The sequence below is a fragment of the Cebus imitator genome, unplaced genomic scaffold (assembly GCF_001604975.1).
Source record: "Cebus imitator isolate Cc_AM_T3 unplaced genomic scaffold, Cebus_imitator-1.0 Scaffold25, whole genome shotgun sequence".
Lineage (NCBI taxonomy): Eukaryota > Metazoa > Chordata > Mammalia > Primates > Cebidae > Cebus > Cebus imitator.
Window position 1 is genome coordinate 9,706,023 of NW_016107340.1, and position 27,162 is coordinate 9,733,184.

The following is a 27,162-nucleotide window of genomic DNA, read 5'->3' on the forward strand; positions in this document are numbered from 1 at the left end:
TCATAATAACTAGCATCCTCATATTGCATGATCATCAGATACATTTATACGCTGCTGTACCACCTTCACTAAGTTAGAGAGAAAAATAATAAGAAATAAGCAACAGTTAGAAACACGTAACACAAAAATGCTGATTTAGCCACAGCAAAACATCTCTGAATTTTAAGGCAAGACAAAAGTAAATGTATTAACACTAAAGAGCCAACTGACTAAAATGTTACTTAGATAAAAGAAAGAGAGGTTTGAAATACAATGAGCCGAGTTCAGGTTTGAATTGCTTTAAGGTTTGACACTGACTTCAAATGTCTATGAACATCTACAAGCTTTTGTTTTAAATTTTCCTTCTGTCATGTTTTATGGGCAAAAACTCCTTAAACCACCTTGTAATAGATTAATTACTTTCAAGCTGGGTGACAAAAGGGCATAATGACCGGAAAACGATACAAAAGAAACAAAAAAATGCATGTTAACAAGTTTATCAACAAACCTGGGTAATTCTCATGAAGTACAGATTAAGGTTCAGTGGTTCCAAACTGGCAGCATTCAAATTGGGTTCATATTTGGGTTTTTTGTTTTGTTTGTTTTTTTAAACCACCTGTCCTAAAACGACATTGTTTATGCTAATTATCTTTGTTTATGCCACAATTCTGTTTGTTTACTACATTCTTTTAAAATACCATATCCCTATAAACAGTTCTCACCAGAATTCTTCTAAATCTTGTTTCGGTCTGGTCCTTCTCGGCAGCCCACTGAGCAGAATGCAGCTCTACAATGAAGGCGCAAGAGCTGGGAACAACTTTGAGTCTCTGACTCCTCAGGCTGGCAAAGGGAGGGAGTACTGCTGAGGTTTTACTCTCAGGCTCCAAGGGAAAAGGATACTGAATGTGGAGAAATGCAACACCCCCCTATTGGACAAGCAAAACCATATGCCACAATATCTCCATAGAAGATGTATGAACTCTCAGTAAGTAAAGAAAAGAATAGATAACACTAAAGGAAAGAAAAAACAGCTTCCAAACTGCAGGAGAAAACATAGAAGTCAGAAAGAATAAAAAGGTCTTCTCCTGAACTACTATCAGTTCCTAATCATAATGAAGGAAAATGTGGCATTCTCCTAAAGCATGTCAAATTTAAATTTTTTCACTCTCTAGCAATAAAATAGTTGATACTAACAACTTGATCCTGTTTATCTACATAGCAATCAAATTTTACATTTAATACAAACGACAATGCTATCAATCAATGAAAGAGAAGGAAAGAGAGAATGAAGGAAGGAGAGAGAGAAGGAAGTAAGGAAGATTTTATGTTTTTGTCCATTTATTATTCAAGAAAATTTTCCATTAGGAAGGAGATATTTCATGCTTTGGCTAAATCTTTGAAAATCTTTTTATTTTACTGCCATCGTCTGAATCAGAGACCTGGCATATTGTAACTATACGTGAGTTAGCACAAGAGAAAAACTTAGATTAGTTTCTTTCCCAGGCTGTTGGATAACCTCATTGAAATAAAAAATGAGTAACAAATTATGAAAGAAAACAAAATTCATCTGTTAAACTTATTTAGCTTATCTATAAAAAGGGAAGTATTCAGCCTACATAATGCACATCTGCGTTATACAATGTACTCATTAGGTTGCTGAAGAATTGATAGTGGAAAGAAAACAGACAATAAAAATCAGCCTTTACCCATGAATGTAATTTTGTTTTCTAAATTTATTATGAGTATAATCCATATGAAATAGTTTCCAACTCTGTGGAGGGCTAATGTGCTAAAGAATCAGAACAGGTCTTATTATTTGCCTCTCATGTATGATGCACATACAGATTTTTGCCAAAAGCTCCCTAAGTACAGGTAAATACTTTAACATGTACTTATTATATTTGAGAAATATAAGATAAGAACACACCAATATGTGAAGTAATCATAATATTTGCACATTTCTATGTCTATCAAACCTGCTAAAAACTGAGCGGTTCACAATGTCACCTGACATTTAACCCTTAATTGTTCTTGGTAATCAGTCAGGTCTCCTGCCAAGTCTTCAGGACAATATTCCAGCATGAGTGTGATAGAAACGTGGTTTATGAATTGCCTTATGCAAGCTGCATTCCAAACCAATGTCTTAGCTCAGTTAGCTTGCAAATTATTGACATGGTAATTAAAATCTATACTCAGTTGTAGATACCATCTCCTCTACAAAGTAGTAGTAAATAAAAAATAAAATTATTTGAGGCTATTAGAACATCTTGAAAACATAATATCAAACTTATAGGTTTACAGTTGCCATTAGGTGACAGAATGTAACTTTTCTGTGATTCACACCTACAGTGTGTCTACTAACCTGAATGTACTTATCATTCACAAGCACAATGTTTTTTTTTTTTTTTAAAGGTTTTAATTAAGCAAAATATATCTGTCTGCGTAATAAATACTTCTTTACTATGGTCAAACTTTAGGTAATTAAAGTACCATTAATATCAGAGAGTAGTTTTTTTGCAAACCTCTAGTAGTAGCTTTTCATGGGAATTTTATGAATTAGTTTGTAACAGCACCTGATGTATATTTCTTTCTTCAGAAAAAAGCTGACAAGTTTGCTAATAAGAAAAAATATATATATTGATTTAGTCAGTATGACCAGAAATAAATTTGATGGAAATATGAAGTAAATAAGTTAAATTTTATTGCAGAAGGTTTTACTATTGTAGTGTTCCTTTCAACATCTAGAAAATCTGCTGCCTGTTGTCTGTACCAGTTTGGGAGAAGCAATCAAATAGGTGATACGAACAACTTAATTTGCATAATTCCATTACTTTCAATCTCAACTTTTTTTCTCCTTTCTAGACATTATCAGAACTGTCTTCTGAAGCAATCATTTTACACTTGCTATTTAAGTTTCTAACATAAAGCAATTAGAAACTGTAACAAATAGCTTAGAGACAAAACTATTAAATTACAACCAAAGAGGACAGATATAAATAAAAAGGAAAGAAGTAGAATTAAATGTTATTGAGAAAATATCAAAAATGGCTATCTTATCACGAACAAACTAATATTGACATTTAAGGTAAATATTTTCTTTTCATCCTTAGAATATCCAAAAGAAGGTGACATTTTCAAAGGAAAACCTTAAGCCACAATTTGTCATTATTTACTTTCAGTTAAATATATAAATTCATTGACTTCTTTTATAAATTTGGGGAGAGTTTGAGCATTCATTCTAATGATGCTATTTACTCCCATTTAGACCATGGTGTCAGCTACATTTCCTCTAAACAGTAGGATGTAGAAGACTTCCCTTGCAAATAATTTTTTAGAACGTATATGCTCATTTACTTCCCACCTAGGAAGTGTGTTTTTCAGTAATCATAATCAACTTATCATAGGGATGCTTGAAAATAAATGTATTTCAAGTTTTTTACTGTTCAGAATCACTGCTCTATCTGCATTACCACCTGCATATTTTTAACAGACAATGAAATTGTTACTACTTCTTAACTATTTAACAACTGTTTATTAGTCTGAGAGTACTGACCACGTTCATTTCTATGGATGATAATATAGACATATAGAAATCTAAACCCAAATTTTGATCCTGATATTTAAGTTTTGAATATTCCTAAAAGTTCAAATAGTCTACAGGCTGGAAAGAATAAAAGATGGACAAGTTTCTACCAATGAAATTAGTAAAAATTATCACATAAAACTTTTACAGTACATGCACCCCAAGCAACTTATTGTGTCCTCTAGATCAAAGTTCTCTGTTTCATAAAGAAAATTAGAAGTCGTCTTTTCGATTTCTAAGTCTGGGTGGAAAATTCATCTTTAGCAAGGGACCCAACAGAATAAAAACTAACAGTCAATAGAAATGACCTATTTATTAATGAAAGTTGCAAAGAGTTGAAAAGGCAAAAAAAAAAAAAATCTAATTACATTTGATAGTGTAGTTACATTGTAAATACCTCCTTTGGAGAATATAAATATTCAATATTGTGTCTACATGATATACTCTATCATGCATGGGTGCCTATAGAGACACTCACCCGTACAAATTCAATGTAAACAAATAGTAATGATTTGCTGAGATCTTTGTATGTATTACCAATTACCACCACAGGGGAAATTATTAAGGAATGTTATATTATATGACATTTTTTCAGAATTATTTCAGTGACTAATATTTCTAAATGTGATAGTCATACTAGCAACTCTATTGATTATGACTTGCTTATTTAATTAGCTAGTTAGAAAAGCACGCCTCTGGGTGACAAAAAAATGAAATTCCTACCAGGAAGAGATAAGATGTTAACAGATTTGAGCATCAGAATAGGAAAGGGAAAAGTTTGGTTTAAAAAGAGATAATTGAAAAAATACAAATAAAGTTCACAGCAGGAAGCTTGCCTATATAGAGAAATAGGCTACAGCCTGTTAATATGTAACTACCTTTTTATAAGTACAATCTGTTAACAGGCTTACAAATCAGTCTCAGAGTTGTATTTGCAAAAAGTATAATTAGAATTAAAGAATATTGTCATTTAAGTGCTACTCTGTGCATGCTAGAAAATTTAGCTGTGTTAAATTAGCAAATTGCTACATTAGGTAATATATGGTATGTTCCACGACGAATAACTTCAACATTTACCTATGAAATAAGGCTATCTTTGCAAATAAAAACTAACTAATTAAAGAGTTAATATATAGACTGAAAATTTTAATTCAAAAGTGTTAAGAAAGCTCAAACAGTCACTGGAATTATCTAGTAAAGATGCACTTTAATTTTAAAAAAGCAGAAAAAATCAAAGAAAGATGACAGCATTGAAGTATATATGTTGGCTATTTTACTTTCTTCCCTGATTTGATACTGGCTTCTCTAATACGTGACCACATTCAAGCGTTACTTTATCCTCAATACTCTATTTTTCTTCCATTGCTTCACTTCTAGAATGTTTTAATCTTTGTCCTTTCTTTTTTCGTCTTTTCATATCAAATTCAGTCGTTTGAGCGATGAACAGCTTGACTTAGCATATTTTTAACCAGCTGGTCTAGCACCTAGCTTGCATTGCATAGTCAGATACAACAAATGTTTATACAGAAGGTAGCTTTCATGAAAATGAAAAAAAGCCTGGGTATCATGCATCCTGGCTTTTTTTAGCTTTTTTTTTTTAATGCACCATACAGAATACAAAGTTTGAATTCTTTTTAATGGCAAACAAAATTCTATTTATAGTTCAAAAAAATGAACTTATGCTGGGATAAGAACTCAAATTTAAAAATTGCAATGTGTACTTATAGGAACATTAAGAGGGCTAAAATTCTTTCAAAGCCCTGCTCTACTTGCAACAACATCAAATAAAAGGATGTTGCAGATATTTCTCTAGGAGCAACTTAATTACAAATACACTATTCCCATCATAGCAAAAGAGAAAAATACAGTAAATTAAAATTCAGTTAAGACAGCTAAACACAAAAAGTGGTCACTAAAACTTATAAAGAGAACAGCCCCATTTACCCCCTTTCCCCCCTATTTTTGACACTTATGGAGTATTCTACTAACATAGCATTGATGTTAAATTTTCTTTGCTGGGGGAAAAAAAAAACCGCTCTCTTATATCAACAAAAGGTCATGTGCTTTACTGAGCAGCTTCCAAAGTTTTACGGAAGGATCAAACAGGAACTTATAGCCTCCGTTTAAAGCACCACTAAACCCTTCTGTCACCCTAGCTATTACATGAGACAGAGATGCTGAAAATGGTAACATTTTGCACAAAAGCATTTTTAAAAGGTGGGGAGAAAACAATCAATGAAGGAAGAAAGTAAGAGAGTGAATGAGAAAGAAAGAAGCAGCGAGTTGGGGGAGAGAGAGATGCTTAAGGTTCATTTAATTTGCTGTTACAGGACGTAACCTAAAAACATTAGCAGAAATCTCTCGGAGACTTTGCAAATCAGTTCAATTTGGTCCGGGCAACCACAACAAAAAATCAGCTAACAAGATTGCAGAAGCTCTAGCTAAAAGCTTCTCTTAACAAACACGTTTTGGGGGAGCATCTTCCAATGATTCAGAGACTACTGTAAAATGGGAGAGTTGTACTTCAATATATTAGGGGGAAAAAACTGTACTCACCTTTCAAACTCCTGAGGTAAATCAGGGTCAGTAAGCATGCTGGAAAAGCACAATTTCCCTTTGTCACAGCAGCCACCTATGATCGTCTCCAACTGAACCTGTCAAGTGAGTCCAAACCTTCTAAACCAATTGATTTTCTCTCTCTCTCTTCCCCCCTCCCTCCTTCTCTCTCTCTCTCCCCCTCTCTCTCTTTCTCTCTCTCTCTCTCCCCCCCCTTCCCCTCCTCTCCCTCTCCTAGGACTCCTTGACCAGTCTCTTAAAGGGGTAGTGCACTTCCAGCAGCGGGGTCTGGCTGCTCCCCCCTCCACGGAGCTACACGCTCGGGCTGCAAGGCTCTAGACAACCTCAGGGTGCCTGTCCTTTCCTTTTAATTCTCTCTTCTAGACATCACCGAATGTGAGAAGTCAACTCATTTAACACGTCTCCCATACTCTCTCTTCTAAATCATAAAACTCACACACACACAACACACACACACAGACACACACACACACATAACAGTAGGATTTTGTAAAACGTATTTGCTACTGATTAAATACCAAGTCTATATAACAGAAGCCCGATTAAATTGCATTTATTAACTACGCAAAAAATTTAAATGTTAGTAATAGCATTTTTACACAAAGAATTGTTATTCCTTCTCACCCTTTTCTAGGCTCTCTCCGTTCACACACGGAAACGCACGCACACACATACATACACACACACTCACACACTCACAACAATCGGGCATTGTTCTGAGGGAAGAAAAGCAACTTTGACAGATTGAAATATAGCAGAGGCCCCTTCAAGGAAACCTGTAAACAACTTGTCACTCACTCTGTCGATCTCACTGTTAGCTCGTGCTTTCCGCAAAGTGGTGCGAACGTCCTGGCAACCCAACCAAAGTTTCCTCAGCTCCAAACTCCATAAAACACGATGTGCGATGTGGAGGGGAATAGGTATCCACATGCCAAAATAACACACACATGCGAACGAAAACCCCAAACCAAATCAAAACATAAATACAAAAAGATGGGACTAACAAACTGTCCTGTTTGGGATCGCGGGGGAGGTCAGGAGTAGGAAGCGCTCCCCTGGCTGTGGATCTCTTTAATTTCCTCTGCCCAGGCAGACACAGATAACAAGGTGGACAAACTATGGCTCTACAGATCCTAAGCTGGCTGGCAAGGCACAGCCTCCATAGCAGTTCCAATTATCTAGATAAAAATCTGGCAGGCGAGAAAGGTAATCAGGTAATGTACCTTTGACATGAAATGACAGAGGCACATACACACACAGAGAGAGACACTTACACAGACACGCATGCAGAGATGGTGGCTGCCCCGCACACCGCAGCATCTGGTCAGGGAGTAAGCATACACTCACCAACACGAGATAGTGTGCATTCTTCACACACACATGCACACACACACACACATACACTCAGTCACTCACACACGCTCTCCACTCCTACTGGGAGGGTTCATTCTGCACAAAAGGCTACATTACAGAGCCCGCCCCAATAAGGGAAAGAGAGGAAAAAAAAGCCTTCCATTGTTGGGAGGGCAGGTCAGTTGATTAGATTTTCTGTGGAGAATTCCACGAGGAAATTCCCTTCAAAGCCGAAGTGATTAACTGGGGGCTATTCTGGAAATGGAGCAGACAATGGCTCAATAGTCTGTACAGCCAATGTCCAGGCTGGCACTGAACTCACTTAAAAAAAAAAAAATAAAAGCCAGACTCCCTGTTCTTTTCCACACATTCCTCCCCCCCCAACCCCCTCCACTCCTTCCAACTTCGCCTCCCAATTCCTTTTATTTTGCAGCTGGACAACATTAAGGGCCTTTAAAACCACAAGGGTTGACCCCAAGGCAGTTTGATTAGGTCCCACTTTTTTTCCTGGAGACAGGCAGACAGTAAGTTTACTTTTTTAGACATTCACAATGATACATCATACACATATTCCAAAGAGAAAAAAAAAACAATTATTAACTCCCATATTAGTGAATTTATTCTTCATTCAAAGCTAATACATTTTTGGACAAGTTGGTAATAACTTAATATTTAAATCTATCAGGAGTATTCTAAAAATATACACACACACACACATATACACACACACACACACACACACACACACCCCACAAAAATCAATGTGGAATAAGATTTAAGCATGTCACTATGGAGTTAAGACACTAACAAAAACATAGTACTATGACCCACCCTGAAAAAGCTGTTAACAAGGGATGTGGCAAAAATGACTTGATGCTGACATGATTTTCACTTTCAGCAGTTGGGGAAGAGGGGAAGAATATTACTCACTATTCTTTCTTGTTGTTAGTCTCAAATTATTTTTTGTTACAGCAACAACCTACTCCTACGTAGAAAAATGAAAAAATTGTTGCGTTTATTTTAAATATCTGTTTCTTCAGCCCTTAAGGGACCTATGATCTAATACACTCTAATTGATAATGTATACAAAAATTTTATTTTTCTTCAATTGTTAATGGTGGTTATGGGAATCAGGGTATAGCAGCTGCACAGCTATATACACTTTTAAAAATATTTAAAAATTTGTTCCTAATTAGGAAAAATCTTGCTTATCTTGTATCAATAGAGAAAAAAAATGAAGAAGGAGGATGGGTGAGTTACAGGGAGCCATGGGAGCTGGAGTCAGGAAGAGGAGGAGGTAGGGAGGAGAGGACGCAGGGAGAGCACAAGAAGGAGACATAGTGGCAGCATAAAGATAGAAACAAAGATAATGGCCATAAGGCAGGATGCTGAGATCCGTATGGTCCCAGCTGCTGTCTTGTTACAGCTACTACCTCTGGTTGTTTCTCTGAAACTCTAATCTAGAAGGTCACCAGAGCAGGTAAGACACAGAGTATGAGTGTTTGAGGCCAACTATAGTATAAAGAAAAGATACTCATATTAGAATCTCCCCTGTCTTTGATTTTGATTTTATTGGCACTTAATATATGTATACGTGTACATATGCCAAATAAACACAAAGAACATATAAGAAAACGTTAAATGGTTTGAAAGTTAGTTTTTTGATTTCAATATATTCTGCAAACGTTACTGAAGCCATTCAAAAACAAATTATTTCTTGCACAATCATCTATGCTGAAGAAGTTGCAACAGAAAAGGAACTAGACAGAAAATTTGCCAAACATAATAATGATCATCCTAATGATAATTTGAACTAATGGAACTCTAAGATCATAAGGAATTTTGTTCACATAAAATAGCTCATGGATCTTACACAGTGTAGAAAGGGGTAGGTATGTATTTCCCTAATTTTCCCACTGTTCAATTTGGGCAAACAGAATTTAAAGTCATTCAATTGGTTAGTAGCCCATTTGTTACTTGATGCCACTTCTATCTATTTCACTTGTGATATAATACAGAATAAATTGATTCTCCAGAATTTACAGCTAGATGAAAATCCCAAAAAGGTGCCACATATTTTAAGTGACCCGAAAGAGTTTCAGGTAATTGTTATAAAAAATAAAATTTATAAAAGCTCACTGTCATTAAGCTAATACTGTATGTGATGGTCTAATTGAATAAATATTTTAAAATGTAACTCCCTAAGCCATAAAAGTTTTCCTTCATTTGAATCCTATATTGAAAATTAGTATTTCTGCCAGATTTTAGAATATCAGCAAAAGGAAAGACTGGTCCAAAATGTTTTGGTTATTTTATTAAGTGATCAAAATGATCCAACCAATACAATATTTAATATTAAAATACTGTTAAATTATCTTAATTTTGTGTTAAATGTTTAAATATTAAATATGTTTATGACTAGCACATATATTAAACCTAAATTATTTTTCAATTATCTGAAAAGCTTAAGATATTCAATTGACTACAGATGCTCTTTACATCAGAACTGATACCCCAATGTGATGTTTGCTAAGGTTTCAAAATATATCTTGGTTGAGACACACTTTTGCATTCACTTAACATTTATCAAATGCTTACCAATATGTTAAGTGCTATGGCTTTAACAAAAGAATTCAAAAAAATTTATAACAATTCTTATTTTACTTATATATATAACCAAATTATATACATAAAATTTTATAACAATTCTAATTATAGATATAAAACCAAATTATATATACATTAAAAATTCTATGTATGTATGTGTGTATGTGTATATATATGTGTGTATCTATTTATATATCTATATACACATAACCAAATTTCAAAGCAATTTTTTAGTAGCCAAGCCTTCTGAGGCAGATGTAGTGAGAAAAATTAAAACAAAAATAAAAAAGCAAATGAACAAAAAATAGTGATAAGAACTTAACTGAATAATACATAAAATGTTAAGTAATATAGGTATGATTTACAAGCACAGATAGACAAATACAAATATGTCTTCAAAGATGATCAAAGCACAAAGTACAATAGAAACCAAATAAAAGTTATACACTGAATGAGTCTTTTTGACACTGTTACAGCAGTATTATGGAAGATGGAATGAACATGAAAAAGTATGCTTTTGAGCTCATGTTGTTTCCATTGCAGATATAAAAAGGAGACTCACGCAGGCTAAGGAATATAAGATATGCTAGAAAACACTGCTGGAAAATTCTCAAGGAGACTATCAAGAACTTTTAAAATCATACACAAGTTATTTCTAAATGTAACCCCTTTTCAGGTATAGTTTTCAGCATGCATTTCTACTATTTTTGTCCTCATTTTAAAAGGATATATTTTCATTCCTCTATTTTAGATTAGAATTGGTAAATATCTTCTATTTTAATATCTGAAATAAAAATATGTGGTCATAAGTACAAACTACACTTTAATATTTGATATATATTTCTACCATCAAGCTAGTTTTCACATAGAATTTGGAAGACTTATTTTGAGAAATAAAACTCTTAATATTATAATCACAATGAATTCAAAGCATATCCATGTCAGACAACACTAACATTTTATTGCCTTAAGACGACACAATGGGCATTAAGAAAATGCCTTTTGCCTGTGCTGTTATTTGTCACAAAAAATTAAAAAAAAAAAAAAAAAAAAAAAACCCCCACTTTCAAAAAAAAAAAAAATAGAAAGAAAGAAAGAAAGAAACTTCCAACCAATGTACATCTGTGAGTCATTCACCAGATGCTTGGTGAGCTCACTATTGACTTATCACATGTAGCTTACAACTCTTAGACTAGAGTCCTGTAATATTGAACCTGTTCAAAAAATCTTAGGCATTCTATAGGCTATCTTCTTTTTTAAAGACCTAAAATTCACTTCCCTATAATATATGTATGTCACGGAATTGGGACACGATAGCCTACAAATTCAAGGTTTTCCTAACTTAATACTCTTTCTATTGTCAGTTGGTTAGAATATACAGATGAATTGTTCTCAGATTGTATGTTTGAAGAAACAGTGTTCAGAAACACCTTCACCTTAGAAACTCTAGTTTCATACTTCTCTCAAAGAAATGATGTCATTTCCAGTAATTGCTTTCATTGTTTGATCTTATGATTTATCTTCTTATTCAGAATAACTTGAAATAATTTTAAAATATAAGCTTTCATTATATGAGGACTTTCTATCTATATGATACATAATAAAAGATACTATCTCATTTAATAGTCAAAACAACTATATGAGATACGTAGACTTATCCCAATTACAAATGAGGAAGTCCCAGAACTACTAAGTGCAGAGCTGGAGAACATCAGAATCATTAATATACCATATTTCCTGCATAGTTTTTAAAGGCAGTGAGTTTCAGTTCATCTCAAATACAGCATAATGGCAATCAAGTACAGAGTGTACAGGAAAGTGCTCCATAAGTATGTTTCTATGGTAACTGAATGGCCAAATTTTGGACAAAGTTAGGCTGAGCAATGACTGTCCCATTTTCACAAATAAAAAAAAAGTTCATTCACACAATTAAAACAGAGAAGAATAGCATTCTCATCTCATTTTTAGTGATAACAATCACCAGAACTAGTATCACTCTTCATGCAATTTGGCTCTATTTTTCAGAATGGTTTCTAAAACAGATTTTCTTGCCTAATATGTTTACAATTTTTATAACCTCAGGTAAAACCCAGGGGCCAATTTTCTGGTCCCTAGGCAACTACTTTACAATGGAATTTCTGTCTTATAGAAAGAATCCATTATTTCAGGCAAAGGTTGTCAATTAGAAAAATAAGAATACTGAATTTATGTTTTTTAATTTTTTTTTTTACTCTCTACACTATCATCTCTCCTTGTGATATGTGGTGATGTCTAATGGTTTATTCATTTGTAAGGATGAAAATGACATAAATCACTCACTCTCACGGTAAAAATCAGGTTTCTTTTGAGTAATAAAAAAATTCACATAACCCATAAGAAGAAAAGTCATTCAAATGGGACTATATGAATAAAAGTGCTCTTGGCCAGCAAGCTTTCTGCATTGTAATTTTTCAACCTGGAAAGTAATTCAGGAAACATACTGCAATGACATTTTACCTAGTGGTAGCAGCAAAGTAAAAAGTGGCATCATTATATTGCTACAATGTAGTTTTGTTGTGTAACATTCTTGTTAGGTAATGTCTATATAATATTTTAGCACACATAATTCAGAGAGGTTTTCCCACCACAAATGTATACATTTCAAATATTAACTAATCAGATAAGAAATGAGAGTTAAAACTGAGGAAAGTATGAAAATGTTTGAAAAAGTCCTTTCATTTTTAAGTTGACAACATTTGTCTATTCTCCATATTCTCCTTTGCTTGTACACTAAGTGAATGACAAATCTTATTCATAGTAAATGAGAATGTTACCTATTAACAAATATTCAGTCTACTTGTATCTGGAACAGTACAGTGGAAGAAATTATGGCTAAGCTGAAGCTTAGGAAACCTGTGCTGTAAGGCAGGGGTCCCAAACATAAGGCCAGTACTGGTCCATGGTCTGTTATGAACCAGGCCACACAGCAGGAGGTGAGTAGCGGGCATTACCACCTGGGTCAGAGCCAGTCATACCAGAGGCAGCATTAGATTCTCATAGGAACGCAAATCTTAATGTGTACTGTGCATGTGAGGGATCTAGGTTGCATGTTCCTTATGAGAATCTAATGCCTGATGATCTGAGGTGGAACCATTTAATCCCAATGTCATACCCCCACCCCACCTAACCCCTCCTACCCCCATGGAAAAATTGTCTTTCATGAAACAGGTCCATGGTGCTAAAATGGTTCGGGACCACTGCTCTAAGGGAACCTCTACTACTCCTTCCTTATGAATGGCATGGTCTTTAAAAGGGTGGGGAAAACAGAGTCTCACTCTGTCACCTAAGGTGATGTGCAGTGGTGGGATGTCCGCTCACTGCAACCTCCACCTCCTGGGTTCAAGTGATTCTCCTGCCTCAGCCTCCTGTGTAGGTGGGCTTACAGGCACACACCACCACACCCAGCTAAATTTTGTCTCCATGTTGGCCAGGCTGATGTCAAACTCCTGACCTCAGGTGATCTGCCCAGCTAGGCCTCCCGAAGTGCTAGAATTACAGGTGTGAGCCACCATGCCCAGCCATGGCCTAAGTCTTTAATATCTCAGGGAAGGTGATTTCTAAGGTCCCTTTCAATTCTAAACTTCTGATTCTATAATCTCTTCTTTGATAAATTATCATTTCAAAAATAAAATTTTTTGCCTTCCTCGCTTAAATCCTTCTTTAAAAGTTTTAAGACTTTACTTGTCAATGAGGGTTTATTTTGGCCTTTTAAACTATGGCATAATTCTACATTCATACAGCAATATGAGACAGTGAGGAAAATAAACTGTTACTCATTGAAGTTAAGTTATATAAGTTCATTTAAGTGAAAATGACCAGGATAAATTAATTGGTCCAAAAAAATGATGTCAAAACTAATTTTATGACTAAGTTCATCTATTTGTGATTCTGAGAAAATTTTGTGCCTGAGATTTTAGTTTCTCTAAGTACAATTATATTTATTAGGATTACTTTATCCAATGAGAGAATTAAAAGCAGTTTAGTCTCTTACTATATTAAATAACTCACATGTATGATGGAACTGTGATTGGTGTGGTGGGAAATAAATACAAGGGTTTTTGTTTCTATCAAAAATTTCAAAATATCAAATGACAAATTCAAAAGCAAATTAAAAATTTGTAATGTTAGAAATCCTAACAGGCAAACTGTGTTCAAAGAAACCTAGTTCTTATAATACATTTTGTGGACACTCTGAAGAACTGCTCCCATATAGACAACTTATTTTTTTCATTTTATTGTTAACAAAATGACTTACTGCCACAATTTAGAAAATAATTCAGATGGACTACACACAGGATGAAAATATAATAAAGACATTAGCAAATGAGTGTATGCATGCAATTACTCAACAAGCATTTCTAGAATCTTAAATTTATGACTGTATTTTAAATCATCTATATATTAAAATTTTGACATACAAACTACATATTTTCATAAAACAAGAAAATAGATAGATTATTGTTTGTAATTTGTCCTGATGCTGAAGAACTGCTTGGGTATCAAATGGTATATTACTAATTGAAAAACACCAAAATGTTAATACCCCTAAATAAATCATGGGCCTGTAATCAGAAATATTTATTTTTAAATCTGGCATAAAGTCAAAGTGTAGACTAGAAAACTATAACCATTTGTAAAATATGCCAGTATCCTAAGCACATCTTAAGAGAATAAAAACATATATCTAAGGTCATGAATACTCTTCCTGGTATGGAAACGCAACTTCAGATTTACTCGCTTTCCATAGCTGGCCCATTATTCTTAATCTTAGTGAACAAATCAACTTAATAAGCATTGTTCTTATATTGAGTGTGTGTCCTGAATTTTATGAGGCATATTGAGAAAAAAGGGAAGAATCAATACACCTAATGTTTTTTTTCTGACTATCTTTTCTGGGCAGAGTACTCTGATAAAAGGTAGAGGTGGAAAATTAAACTTTTTTCATAGAATTATGACTTAGAATTTAGTGCAGTATATGGACATCCTAGTCTGTTTTATAAACAATTATCAAGTTACTTTAATTAGAAATCAATAATATTCACATGGACTAGTTAATTTAATTTTTTAACAAATTTAAAGGAAAGTAAAACGACAAAAATTAACTGGCTTCTGATTTCACACCTTATGAGAGGCAGAAAAACAATTTGAACCAAAGTCTTTTGATTACAAACCTAGTGTCTCTTTCACTAGGAACTGACACCACATTGCTACAAGAAAGCTATTTCCAAAGCCTATCTGAAATACAAAATAAAATGATAAAAGTGTTATTTTATAAACAACATTCTGTGGGGATTATAAGTAAAAGAAAAAAAAAAAAAGATTTCACACTGAGAGGACCAACTTCTAAACTTTGAGAATTTAGAACTAATTTGCTATACTCAGTAAAATATATATTAAAGAATCAGTTGAAAACTCTCAGATATTCTATAAGAATTGAGAATTACCATGGGGAACAAAAGTAATACATAGAAATCAATATCTTTCATATATATGATAACATCTAGTCATTACAGTTATTGGGGAAAAGACCCCATTAGTATTGGCAACATAGACAAATTATCTATGATGAACCTATTCACTTACAAGACCTATTTAAAGAAAGCTTTAATACAATATTAAAAGACATACCAAGTTCCTCAATTGGTAGCATCAATATCATAAAAATATAAATTCTTCCTAATTTAATATATAAATATAGTGAGTTCAAAATTAAAGTAATATCATATTTAAAGTGCTAGATAAATTAATTCATAATTTATATAAAATTAAACAAGAATAATCAGAAAAAATTTGAAAAAAGAAAAAGAACGAGGGCTCAGTTTACTAGAAATTAAAACACAATATAGAATCTCTATGATTTTGATTAAAACAATGTAGTATTGAATAAATTGAAAATCCAAAGGAACAGAAAAGAACACAGAGAAAAAAACTCAAACACATAGAGGGAATTCAGTATATTCTATTAGTAAATTCTATAGGTGTCATTCAACGAATGCGCTATATGCTCAAATATCTAAATGTAAAGCATAAAATCATAAACGATTGGAAGAGAACATGAGTAAAGTGAATCTAATCTTCAAGAAAAGAAGATCTTACTAACAATGATTCAAAATTTACAAGCCATAAAACAGAAGATTTATAAATCCAGCTATGTAAACACTAAATCCTTCAAAGTGACAAAAGGCATCTACAGAAATAAAAGGACAACAATGATCATATCTAAGGAAAAGGCTACCCTCCATAAGCTATAAAGAGCTCTTTGAAATCAATGAGAAAAAATCAACAAATCAGTAGTAGAATAAGCAAGCATATAAATTGTTCAAAGAAAAGGAAATAGAAAGGATCCTTAAACAGATGAAAGATACTCAACATCTTTCATTATAATAACAAATGCAATTTTCAACTATAATATAACCATTTTTTAAATTATCAGCTTAGTAAAATATGAAAACTTACATGAACATTGTATTAGACTACATCATTTATTTCATAATTTGTTTTCTCCCTTGCAATACTTCTCTGCAGATAGAGTTTACTTCCTACACCCATTGACTTTATCTTAGACATGTTACTTGCTTTAGTCAATGCAACGTTAATATTTGATTTGGCTCAGCCACCGTCTCTTATTTCTGCCTACCCTTGTAAAACCAGAATATCCCAGGTAGGGGCTAGTCCATTAACCTGGGTCCTAGAAGAAGAGAACTGGAGACAAATGGACCCTAGCCAAGTCCAATCAAGCCAACATGCAACTGACCCACAGCCAAACCAGAACCCACATGTTTACACAAGAAGAAAGTAAGTCATGGAGAGAGCAGGTTTGTTCACACATGAAAAGCTTACAAAGTCTGTTTGTGACCTATGTAAAGAGGCACTCTCATATATTATTAGTATAAATGTATAATGAAACAAGCTTTATCAATGGCAATTTGGAAATGCCTACCAAATTACAAATGTAATTCTACTTCTGGCAATTTATGTTAGAAATATGCTTTCATACATCATATATGCTTTCACATGGGAATATGTGTTATGTATTCCAAGCCAGTCACCATAACAGCAAAAAAACGCTAAGAACCTGAAGTCCATTAATTAGAGATACAACAACACAATGGAATACTATACAGCTGTTAACAAAAACAAGTAATTTATCTATACACTAATATAAAAAGATCTTCATTATATAAATTGATATATATTAAGTGAAAAAAGCAAGGTTGGTAACTGAACACCAATTCATATGGTACAAAATGTGTAAAAATTAGACATCAAATTTCCTTTTGCTTAAGTGTGGGTAAGAAAACTTCAGAAAGGCACACAGAAAACTAAATTAAAATGGTTATAATGGTGGGAGTAGGGGTAGGTGGGAACTGGACAGATAGGGGACAGGTATGAGATTAAAACTTTTCACTGAATATATTTTTAACTTTTTGTGTTTTTTCTTTATTTTGAATGTGAAGTGAATCTACTATGTTTTTTAAAAGTTAAATAGATGACTGATTAAACTACGAACTCTCCAATGGTTGCCTATCAACTATACATAATGCTCCTCAAATTGAGATCTGCAGACCCCAGATAGCTATGTTTTGAGATGCCTGGAAGTTACATTTTTATTAAAAATTATTTCACCTGTTAGAATGACAAAAATTCTCATGATAATCCTAAACTTGAAGATATTTTCATAAAATATAATTTTAGTTTCTGAAATAAATGTTTAATTGAAATTCAAACATCCTAGTGAATATACTCTATAACTTTTTTTTTTTTTTTGAGACGGAGTTTCGCTCTTGTGACCCAGGCTGGAGTGCAATGGCGCGATCTCGGCTCACCGCAACCTCCGCCCCCCGGGTTCAGGCAATTCTCCTGCCTCAGCCTCCTGAGTAGCTGGGACTACAGGCACACACCACCATGCACAGCTAATTTTTTGTATTTTTAGTAGAGATGGGGTTTCACCACGTTGACCAGGATGGTCTCGATCTCTTGACCTCGTGATCCGCCCGCCTCGGCCTCCCAAAGTGCTGGGATTACAGGCGTGAGCCACCGCGCCCGGACCTACTCTATAACTTTTAAAAGAAGCTTGTATAACTTAACTTTGAGAGGTGAAAATTGATGCCATAAATCAAAACCACTTAAAACTATGCTATATGATTATTCATGCTCTGGCCTGGACTCCTTATCCAGCTTCATCTTTCGCCACCTATCATGAACTTCGTGTTCTAGGCACATCAAACTGGTATAGTTGCTGGCACACAGCAGCTTGTTTCTTTCCAACAAGGCTTTGTCTGAACTATGCATTACTCCTGGAATATATTCCCCACTTCCCTTTTCCCAATATATATGGCTAACATCATCTTATCCTTAATATTTGTTGAGGTATCACCCCCCTATTGTAATCTTAACCTAATCCATCACCTGTCACTCTTCTTCCGTAATACCCAGTAAAACATAAATTCCTACCACTTGACTCTAAGCAATATAAAAAGAAATGCTTATCTTTTTCATTACTGTATCTTCAAGACTATTTCACAGCATTGTATGTAGTACCACTGCACTTTTTAACTGAAGAAAAAATCAGAAGACTTTAGGACCCTGTTTGTGTATCCTGGTATGGCTAGACCATTCCATAATCTGTTTCTTAATATTAGAATACGCTCTTCCACTTTCAACTTTACATCTAAGTTTAAATATTACTTCCTAAAAGAAGAGAGATTAAAATACAAGAAACAATATGTAGTGAAGTACAAATGTCCATTGACAATAGTGATGTTATTAAAAGAAATTTGTGGAAAAAATGACAAGTTTCATTGAATTTCAAATAATGGTAGAACATCTAATAAAGGGTTTCCAATGTAGAGACAGAAACATTACACTGAAGTGTGTAAAAATATCACTGATATTTCATTTCCTGAGTATAAAAGACTGTGTGAGAAGGTGAGTAAAGCACTAATCTAGAAAGGGTAAGCAAGAACAAATACCAAAAAGACGTAAACAAACAAAAAAGACCTATTTGAAAAGCCATTAATTTGGACAATTAGATAGTCACTGGTGATAGAGGCTCTTAAGACCAGGAGAACAGAGTCCATCTTGGGCAAAATGGAACCACAAATTCCATAGCCCTCCCTCACCCCATGTAAACCACACACACGAACACACAGACACACACGTGCACACATGCCATTGTTTTATTCCTTTCAATAAGAAAACATACGGTCTCGACATTCAAAAATATATATTAAAAAGAAACAAATGAAGCCATACTCCAGGAAAAATACACTGATGAAAGAAAAGGTACTGAAATTTAAAAATGGCTGAAATATTTGAGAAAAAATAATGGACTAGCCTCTGCTTTCATAACATAACGAACCTCTTTATTAATTTCATAATGGCAATAATCCTGTGAAATACAACTGGCATTCCATTTTTCCATGTGTCCAGATGCTATTTTTGCAATTAGGCAGGCACTGCTATTTTGATTGCATTTAAAGTGATCAAATATGCAATTGCCCACTGTTGTCCTTTTCTTCTAGTATAAACGATATGAATCTTATTTTTGATCTAAAAATATTCCATTTACATCTCTTTGTTGATAGATTTTCCTGTTGCTTTATTTCAAGGTACTGTAGAAATCATTAGTGACATTATGCCAAGGGCTGAACTTCATAAGCAACCTGAACATTTTGATTCACTGAAAAAGAAACCCACAATTCACTAAAAGAAAATGTAGTAATGATCCTGTCCAATTAAAACTGTTAAATTAAATGAACAGAATCTAATAATTTCCCCTTATCATTGTGATATTTTGGAAGCATGGTAGGGTAACAATAAATACCACCACATATGTTAAAGATGACCAGCCATTTCTGGTTTAAAGAAAGCAAATTATTTTAGAAGGAATCTGTACTATTTCATAAAAGAAGATTTTCATGGATATATCTAAGTACCAAACCCCCAAATAACCTCTAAATTAAAACATTTAATTCTTATCCCAATTGACAAATAGGAAACTGTCCTACTAACAAGCTGACAAAACACAGGAGAATATAGGAAATCCACCAGAGCATTAGATTAGTCGTGAAAACTCAAAGGAGACATCACTTAAGTTCTATTACTTCAAAAACAGTAAATTTATCTCATTTCTATTTCTCTTTAATTCCAGTCAAATACATATAATCATGCTTTTCTGTCACATATCTGCAGTTTTTTAAATTATAAAAGCAGATGCAGGATTCAGGGAAATGTCCTTGATCCTTGATTCTGGCATTTCCATATAAGAGCAAAATTCAGTATCAGGGAGGACTAGGCAAGTTAATTTAACGATCTGACTTTAGAGAGCATTCAGGGATATTATCAACAGAATTATAACAATTGACTATATCCTGAGTCTAGCATACATGCATGCATGCATACATGAAGCTCAAAAAATTGGATGACTATACCTTTTAAACAATGGATAGTTTTTGGATTAGTGGTATATACTCTCTTAAGCAGGAATCCTGCAAATAAACAAGGCTGCTAATAAACTAATTATTAAACTAGTTATAACTGGTTAACAAAAAACTAAAGCAGTAGTCTTCACACATTTTGGCCTTGGAACATTTTATCAGAAACCAAACTAAACCAAACAACCAACCAAACAAAAAACTTAGGAAGAATAGAAATATTAAGCTAGAAAAGAGGGTGGAATTTGTGTTTGTGTGGTCAAGGTGTGAACAGTGTTCCACCAGACCTCTCTCTCTTCAAAGCACAGTTTTAAAGCCTCACACCAAAAAAATTCTAAATGGCTCCAGGAACAAATTAAGATATACTATGGGAGATAAATATTGGGAAATTTAAAAAATATAAAATGTTCATAAATATTTATAATGTTATGTAAAATGCCTCACTGTAATTAACACAAGTTTGCTTTTTCCCTGTATCTATTATTTTTTCACTATCCGAATATATTACTCTGTCACCATATTTCCCATGATTCACAGGTATTCCTTAGAAACAGCTGTTTAATATCCCCTTCATTTACTTTGCAACCATTCCTGGGACAGAAAAAAAATACTAGTCATTATATATTTTATGCTTACTTGAAAGATACATAGTTCTCCTGTTAGCATAACAGCACCAATATAGGATACCCACAAGTATATAGCATATCCACAACTCCTTCAAGTCCAACCTTGTAAGGAAGTTAATATAATATCGTCCTAGAGAAGACTGTCAGCTGTCTACATGTGTGTAAAGTCCAGCACAACCATGGATGCGCCTGTTTGCCATGTACTTTATTACTTCTGATTATATAAGTCATACCAGTCATTAATAATTCAGTACAATCATTTACCTCAGTGTTTTCAAGCACCTAAAATCAAGCAATAATGGCTTTATTAGATTATTTTAAATATAAATGTGTGTTTGTTCATATAATACATACATATGGGAATCTGTTTACACACTTAAAAGTACATTTACATGTTTTCATTAGTTTGTGGCCCACCTTGAGAAACGAGCTTTTGACAGATGACCCATATCAAAAAGTTGACGGGCTAAGCTTGCTTTAGCGAAGAAATCAAGTTGAAGAAACCACTACTAGGGGAGCTGACGTGGGCAATGGCGAGCGCCAGGGCCAGGGCGCAGTGGCGCGTGGCTGGCTCCCAGCAGCCTCCACGCGAGCACAGCACAGAGGGAACGTCCTGGGCGTGACCGCTGGCGTTGCCGTTCTCTGCGTGCCCTAGCAGGACGCCATCTGCCGCGGAGCACTGGACAACTTCCGGCACAAATTGTAGACACGCCAACTGTGCTAGCAGTGCTCCGCAACCTCTTGTGATACTCAGACTGTGATAACCACAACCACTCCACAGACGTTCAGACCTATGCAACTTTTTTTTTTTTTTGAGACGGAGTCTTGCTGTTGCCCAGGTTGGAGTGTAGTGGCACAATCTTGGCTCACGCAACCTCCACCCGCCAGATTCAAGCAGTTGTCCTGCCTCAGCCTCCCTAGTAGCTGGGACTGTAGGCATGCACCACCATGCCCAGCTAATTTTTGTATTTTTAGTTGAGAGGGCGTTTCACCGTGTTGGCCAGGCTGGTCCCAAACTCCTGACCTCAAGTGATCTCTCCACCTGCGCCTCCCAAAGCGCTGGGATTACAGTCATGAGTCAGTGTGCCTGGCAATTTCCTTGCATTTTTTAATTGGTTTGTAGCATCTTGAGACAGACTGCCCAGAGCACAGTAATCTTTAAGCATAAAAGTTTGGTGTTGTCCATCACTTGATGCAGTTTATTATTCATCCTAGATTTCAAAGTAACAGCAAAGATGTCCTTTCATAGGAACCTATTTAATCATTGAAATTGAATCGTAGGATTGTAGGGCAAGATGGATTGGGAATCTAACATTTTTTTTTTTTTCCAGAACCCCCGCCTTCCCAGATTTCTTCGGAGGGACACTCAATATCCAAAAAAAGCTGTTTGGGTAAAGGGCCTATACTGGACTTTTTCTCCTACCAGAATGAGGGAAAAAACAAGTTTGCTTCTATTTAGGCAGAAACTGAAAGGCCGGAAATTTTGTTCAGTGATTGCCATCATAAACATTTAAGGAATAAATTTTATTTTGAGTGAAAATAAATACATTAAAATTAAGTTGATTTAAATAAAATGATATGGCCAGAAGTGAAATTAAAGAAATGTAATGAAGAAAAATATATTGAACTGCCCAGTACAGGTAAATTTTATTAATTTAATTAGCAAATAGGCCAATTTCTGAATATTAACACTTTATATACATACCAGCCAGGCATAAATATGTATTGATTTAGATTTAAAAAAAATCAGAAGTATTATAATGAATAAACACATCTATTATGTCACGTCTAAGTACCTAGGATTAAATTCTAGTTCTGACCTATAACTTCTCTGATGATCCTCAGTTGTTTCATTTGTAAATAGGGGATAACAACACTTACCTTGAAAAGATGGTATGAATATTTACTATTACAATGGATACAAAAAATGCTATGTAAACTGAAATGTAATAGGTATTCACAGTTATTACAGCCAATGAAGCATTGTTTATAAACTTTGAAAAGTAACACCAGCATATAAAGTAAATCATACAAATTTCTATGTGAAATGACCTCTTTCAACAAGACTACTCTTCATACCAGTGATTATATTTTCCTCTTGAGTGAATGATACTGAAAAGAGCAATAAGATGCTTTCTAGCAGCTGTCTGTTTAACCCATAGTCAATTATTTTCAGATTGTTTATGTTGCATACAATGCATAGCATAAGAAAAGAAACAAAAACATTAAGCATCTGAAATGAGCTTTTAAATGTTAAGATTATTTAAGCATTTCATTTATTACACAATATATATGATGTATAGCATAAGCATACACACACAGTAAGGAAATAAATTTGAAAAGTCGACACTAGGCGGGTCCATCGTAATGAACTGAACATTTTAAATTATAATGTGAAAAATAAGTCTATTTAAAATAGATGCATTACAGCATAAAAAGCCAATTGAAACTGAGCAAAATGAAAAGCTCAACTGGTATTTTAAAAAGGTATACTAAATATACACAAATAGACAATATAAAAAATAACTGCAAAATATTTTAAATTATTTCTTAATCTGGTGACTTAGCATATGCAAGTTTCTTTTCATATTATATAGACAATATGAAATATACAGTAGAAATAAATAGAAAGTCTATAAATTACATAGAATAATAGTTCCCCAGGTAAGTGACTTTCCTGATCAAAAACTAACTTTCATATGCCTTCGTGATTTCACAATAATTTTAAGCCAATGGTTACAACACAACACTACATTTTATCTCTGCAATAAAACATTGTGAGACAGTAGTAAGTGTAAATAATAACATAACTTTGGTTGCAAGAGAATGAAGGATTGGAAAGGCTTCTTAACTGTTAGTAATAAGTGATTACAATTATTATTTAGGATAAACAGCCCTTAGTTTTTCCTGTTTGTATCCTCTGTCCTGGCTTTGGTGTTCCTAGACAGAAAGATTTTGAAGAATATTAAGTTTAATTGTGTTGCTAAGAATATCCCCGTCATATTAAGAATATTACAATATCCAAACCAAGGATAATCATAGCTCACTTTCATTAAATGCTTACTAAGTAGCAAAGCCCCATTACAAAAGCACTTTACATGCATTGGCTCTTCTACCAACCCTTTGAGGTAGGTGCTATGGTTTGCATCATTCTCATCATAAAGGTTAGGGCGCACTATCAGAGACAGTAATTTGCCAAAGGTCAAATAAATAGTTGATGCCAGAATGTGGACTCTACTAGTGTCCCTAGAAGTTTCTTTGCCCCTTTTCAGTTAAATAACCTCAAAGGGATGTCAGCATTTGTTGTTCCACACAGCCACCTTGCATTCACTTCTCAGTGAAATAAAGTATGGCTTTCATCCACAAACTGTGTGACCAAAACTACTATATTTGAGATTAACAGTGACATCTATGTTATGAAATCCAGTGGAAACTCTTCAAGTCTTACACTACTTGACCTTGGCCAAGCTATGGTTTGAATATGTCCCCCAAAGTTCATGCGTTGGAAACTTGATCTCCAATGTAATGGTTTGGAAGTGGGGCCTAATGGGAGGTGTTAAAGCCCTCATGAGTGGATTAAGACTGTCAGCATCGGAGTGGGTTTGTAATCATATGAGTAGGTTTCTTATCAAAGGACAAATCTGCCCCTACTCCCCATCCTATTCTTCCATCTACCCTGAGATGACACGGGAAGAAGGTCCTCACCAGATGTTGGCCCCTCAATCTTGGACTTCTCAGACTTCAGAACAATAAGGCGATAAATTAGTGTTCATTATACAATATCCAGCCTTACGTATTCTGTTACAGCAACACAAAACAGATCAAACATTCCCCTTTATTCAGCATTCCCTTCCCTTTACTTCCACTGAAGCAGGACCCATGCTTTCTAACCTGCCTCTTTTGTCTTCCCCTTCATCGATTTATGTGAGTATTATTTCTTCTATCCTCAACCTTTGAATATTTGAGTTGCTTGGTCTAGGAATTCTCACTTTTCTCTCTCCCACTAGACAATTTTATCTGTTAGTTTTGTCTATTTGTCAAGACTATTTCTATTTCAGACCACTTTCTAAATTTTGTATTTCTTCTTGGATGTCTTATAAGCATATCAAACTCAACGTGTCCCAAAATTAAACCCACACCTCTCTACCCTTGATCCCAAATATCCTATCATGATAAATGGAGTCAACATCCACCAAATTGTTTGGGCCAAAGACCTACAAGTCATTTATTCTTGACGCTTTCCCCTCCTTCACCCTCCCAAATCTATTCATTCTCTTTCTAGTTCTACTTCCTAAACATATCTTGAATCATGTAATTGTCTCTACTGTCCTTGTCACTGTAAAAGTCCAAAACATTACCATCTGCTGCTAAAATATAATTTTCTCTTAATTAGTCTGATTCTACCCACTCTTGCCCTCTTCAATCCATTTTTTTCCTCACACTGTGCTGAAACTGAAGCTCTTCAAACAAAAATCTGATCATGCCATTTCCCATGCTTAAAATCCTTTAGAGTCTTCAATTTCTCACACAGACTAAATGTAAACCTTTCAGTATGGTCTACACAACACCTTCCTTATTGCTACCAAGTGCTAGTTCTAGCAGTTTTATCTCTGTTATCTAGACATAGGAAGTTATTGCTAAACTAAGGCTTTTGTCCTCGGCTATTTTCTGTTTGCAATTATCTTTATCCAAATTTTTATTTGGCTAATGTCTACCTACACTTCAAATTTCAATTCTACTTCCTCTGAGGAACTCTTCTTTACATCCAGGCTAAGCTAGCTCAACCTAGTTTTTATTGTTGTAGCATTACAGTTGTTCATTATTCCATTTATTTTCTGGGTGAAAAGTGATAGCTTTACATGATTAAACAATTCATATCACCTGGAATGATACTGCGCTAGATCAGACTAGAGCATCAGGCACCAGCTCATAGACGGCTGGGCATGGTTCAGGATTGCAATCTTGTGGTTTGCTACCAAATCAGCAAAAAGTAAAAAGTTTTACAGGACCCTAGGATGCAAGTGTGCCGGAAAAGCTCAACAGTTAACTTTCTAACAAGAAGGACCTCAAAGTTCCGCAGCCAACTGTTCCCTGCCCCAGCTAAATGGGCACTCTATCACGTTGGAGAAGCCCAGAAGCATGTTAGTGTGCACAGGTACACCCTACTGACATACAATACATTCTTGCTCTGCAACAGTTGATCACAGTAACATTTTATTTTACTCCGTGACATTATTCAGTATGGCCTATCCCACAGTCCATCACGGAAATGGAAAAGTAATGACTCCTTCCCTCCTCACAAAGGAGCACCTCAAAAACTTTCACCTGACTCATATTTTTTTAGCAGTTTTGTTGAAATACAATTCACATACACAATTCACCCATTTATTGTGCATAACTAAGTAGTTTTGGAATATTCATTTTAATTATGGTCATATATCTCTCTTATAAAATCTGCTATTTTAGTACAATTCAGTGGTATTAATTACATTCACAATATTGTGCAACCATTACCACTATCTGTTTTGGAAACATTTTCCTCATCTCTAAAATAAACTCTAACCATTAATCAATAACCTCCCATTTTTTCTTCCTTTCAGTCTCTGGTAACCTCTTATCTAATTTCTGTCTTTATGAATTTGCCTATTACTGATATTTCATATAAGTGTAATCATAGAGTATTTTCCCTTGGTTTCTGGCTTATTTCACTTAGCATAAAGTTTACATAGATTGTATAGTAACATGTATAATTGGTTTCTATGGCTGAACAATATTTTATGAATATACCACATTTTAATTATCTATTCAGGTGTTGATAGACACTGTGTTGTTTCCAACATTTGACCACTGTGAACAGTGCTGCAATGAACACTGGTGTCCAGGTATCTGTTTGAGTCCCTGTCTGCAATTCTTTTGGGTATATAACTAAGAGTGGAATTGCTAGGTAACATGGTACTTTTTT

At 34.4% G+C, this 27,162-nt stretch overlaps 1 protein-coding gene across 15 annotated transcripts in view; it reads right to left on the bottom strand.

The window, feature by feature from the left end:
• Positions 1-27,162, bottom strand: part of SOX5 (SRY-box transcription factor 5) — a 1,018,145-nt gene that overhangs the window by 404,431 nt on the left and 586,552 nt on the right. For 4 of the 15 annotated variants that reach the window (XM_017522795.2, XM_017522794.2, XM_017522793.2 and 1 more), the window contains exon 1: positions 6,119-6,304. The exons of 8 other annotated variants lie outside the window; for them this stretch is intronic. In XM_017522795.2, coding sequence (XP_017378284.2) covers positions 6,119-6,156 — 38 coding nt within the window. In that variant the 5' untranslated portion in view covers positions 6,157-6,304. Of the gene's footprint in view, positions 1-701; positions 5,416-6,118; positions 6,305-7,413; positions 7,740-27,162 lie in introns of those variants that run through there. 3 more of the 15 variants (XM_037736505.1, XM_037736506.1, XM_017522803.2) reach the window with 3 other exon arrangements.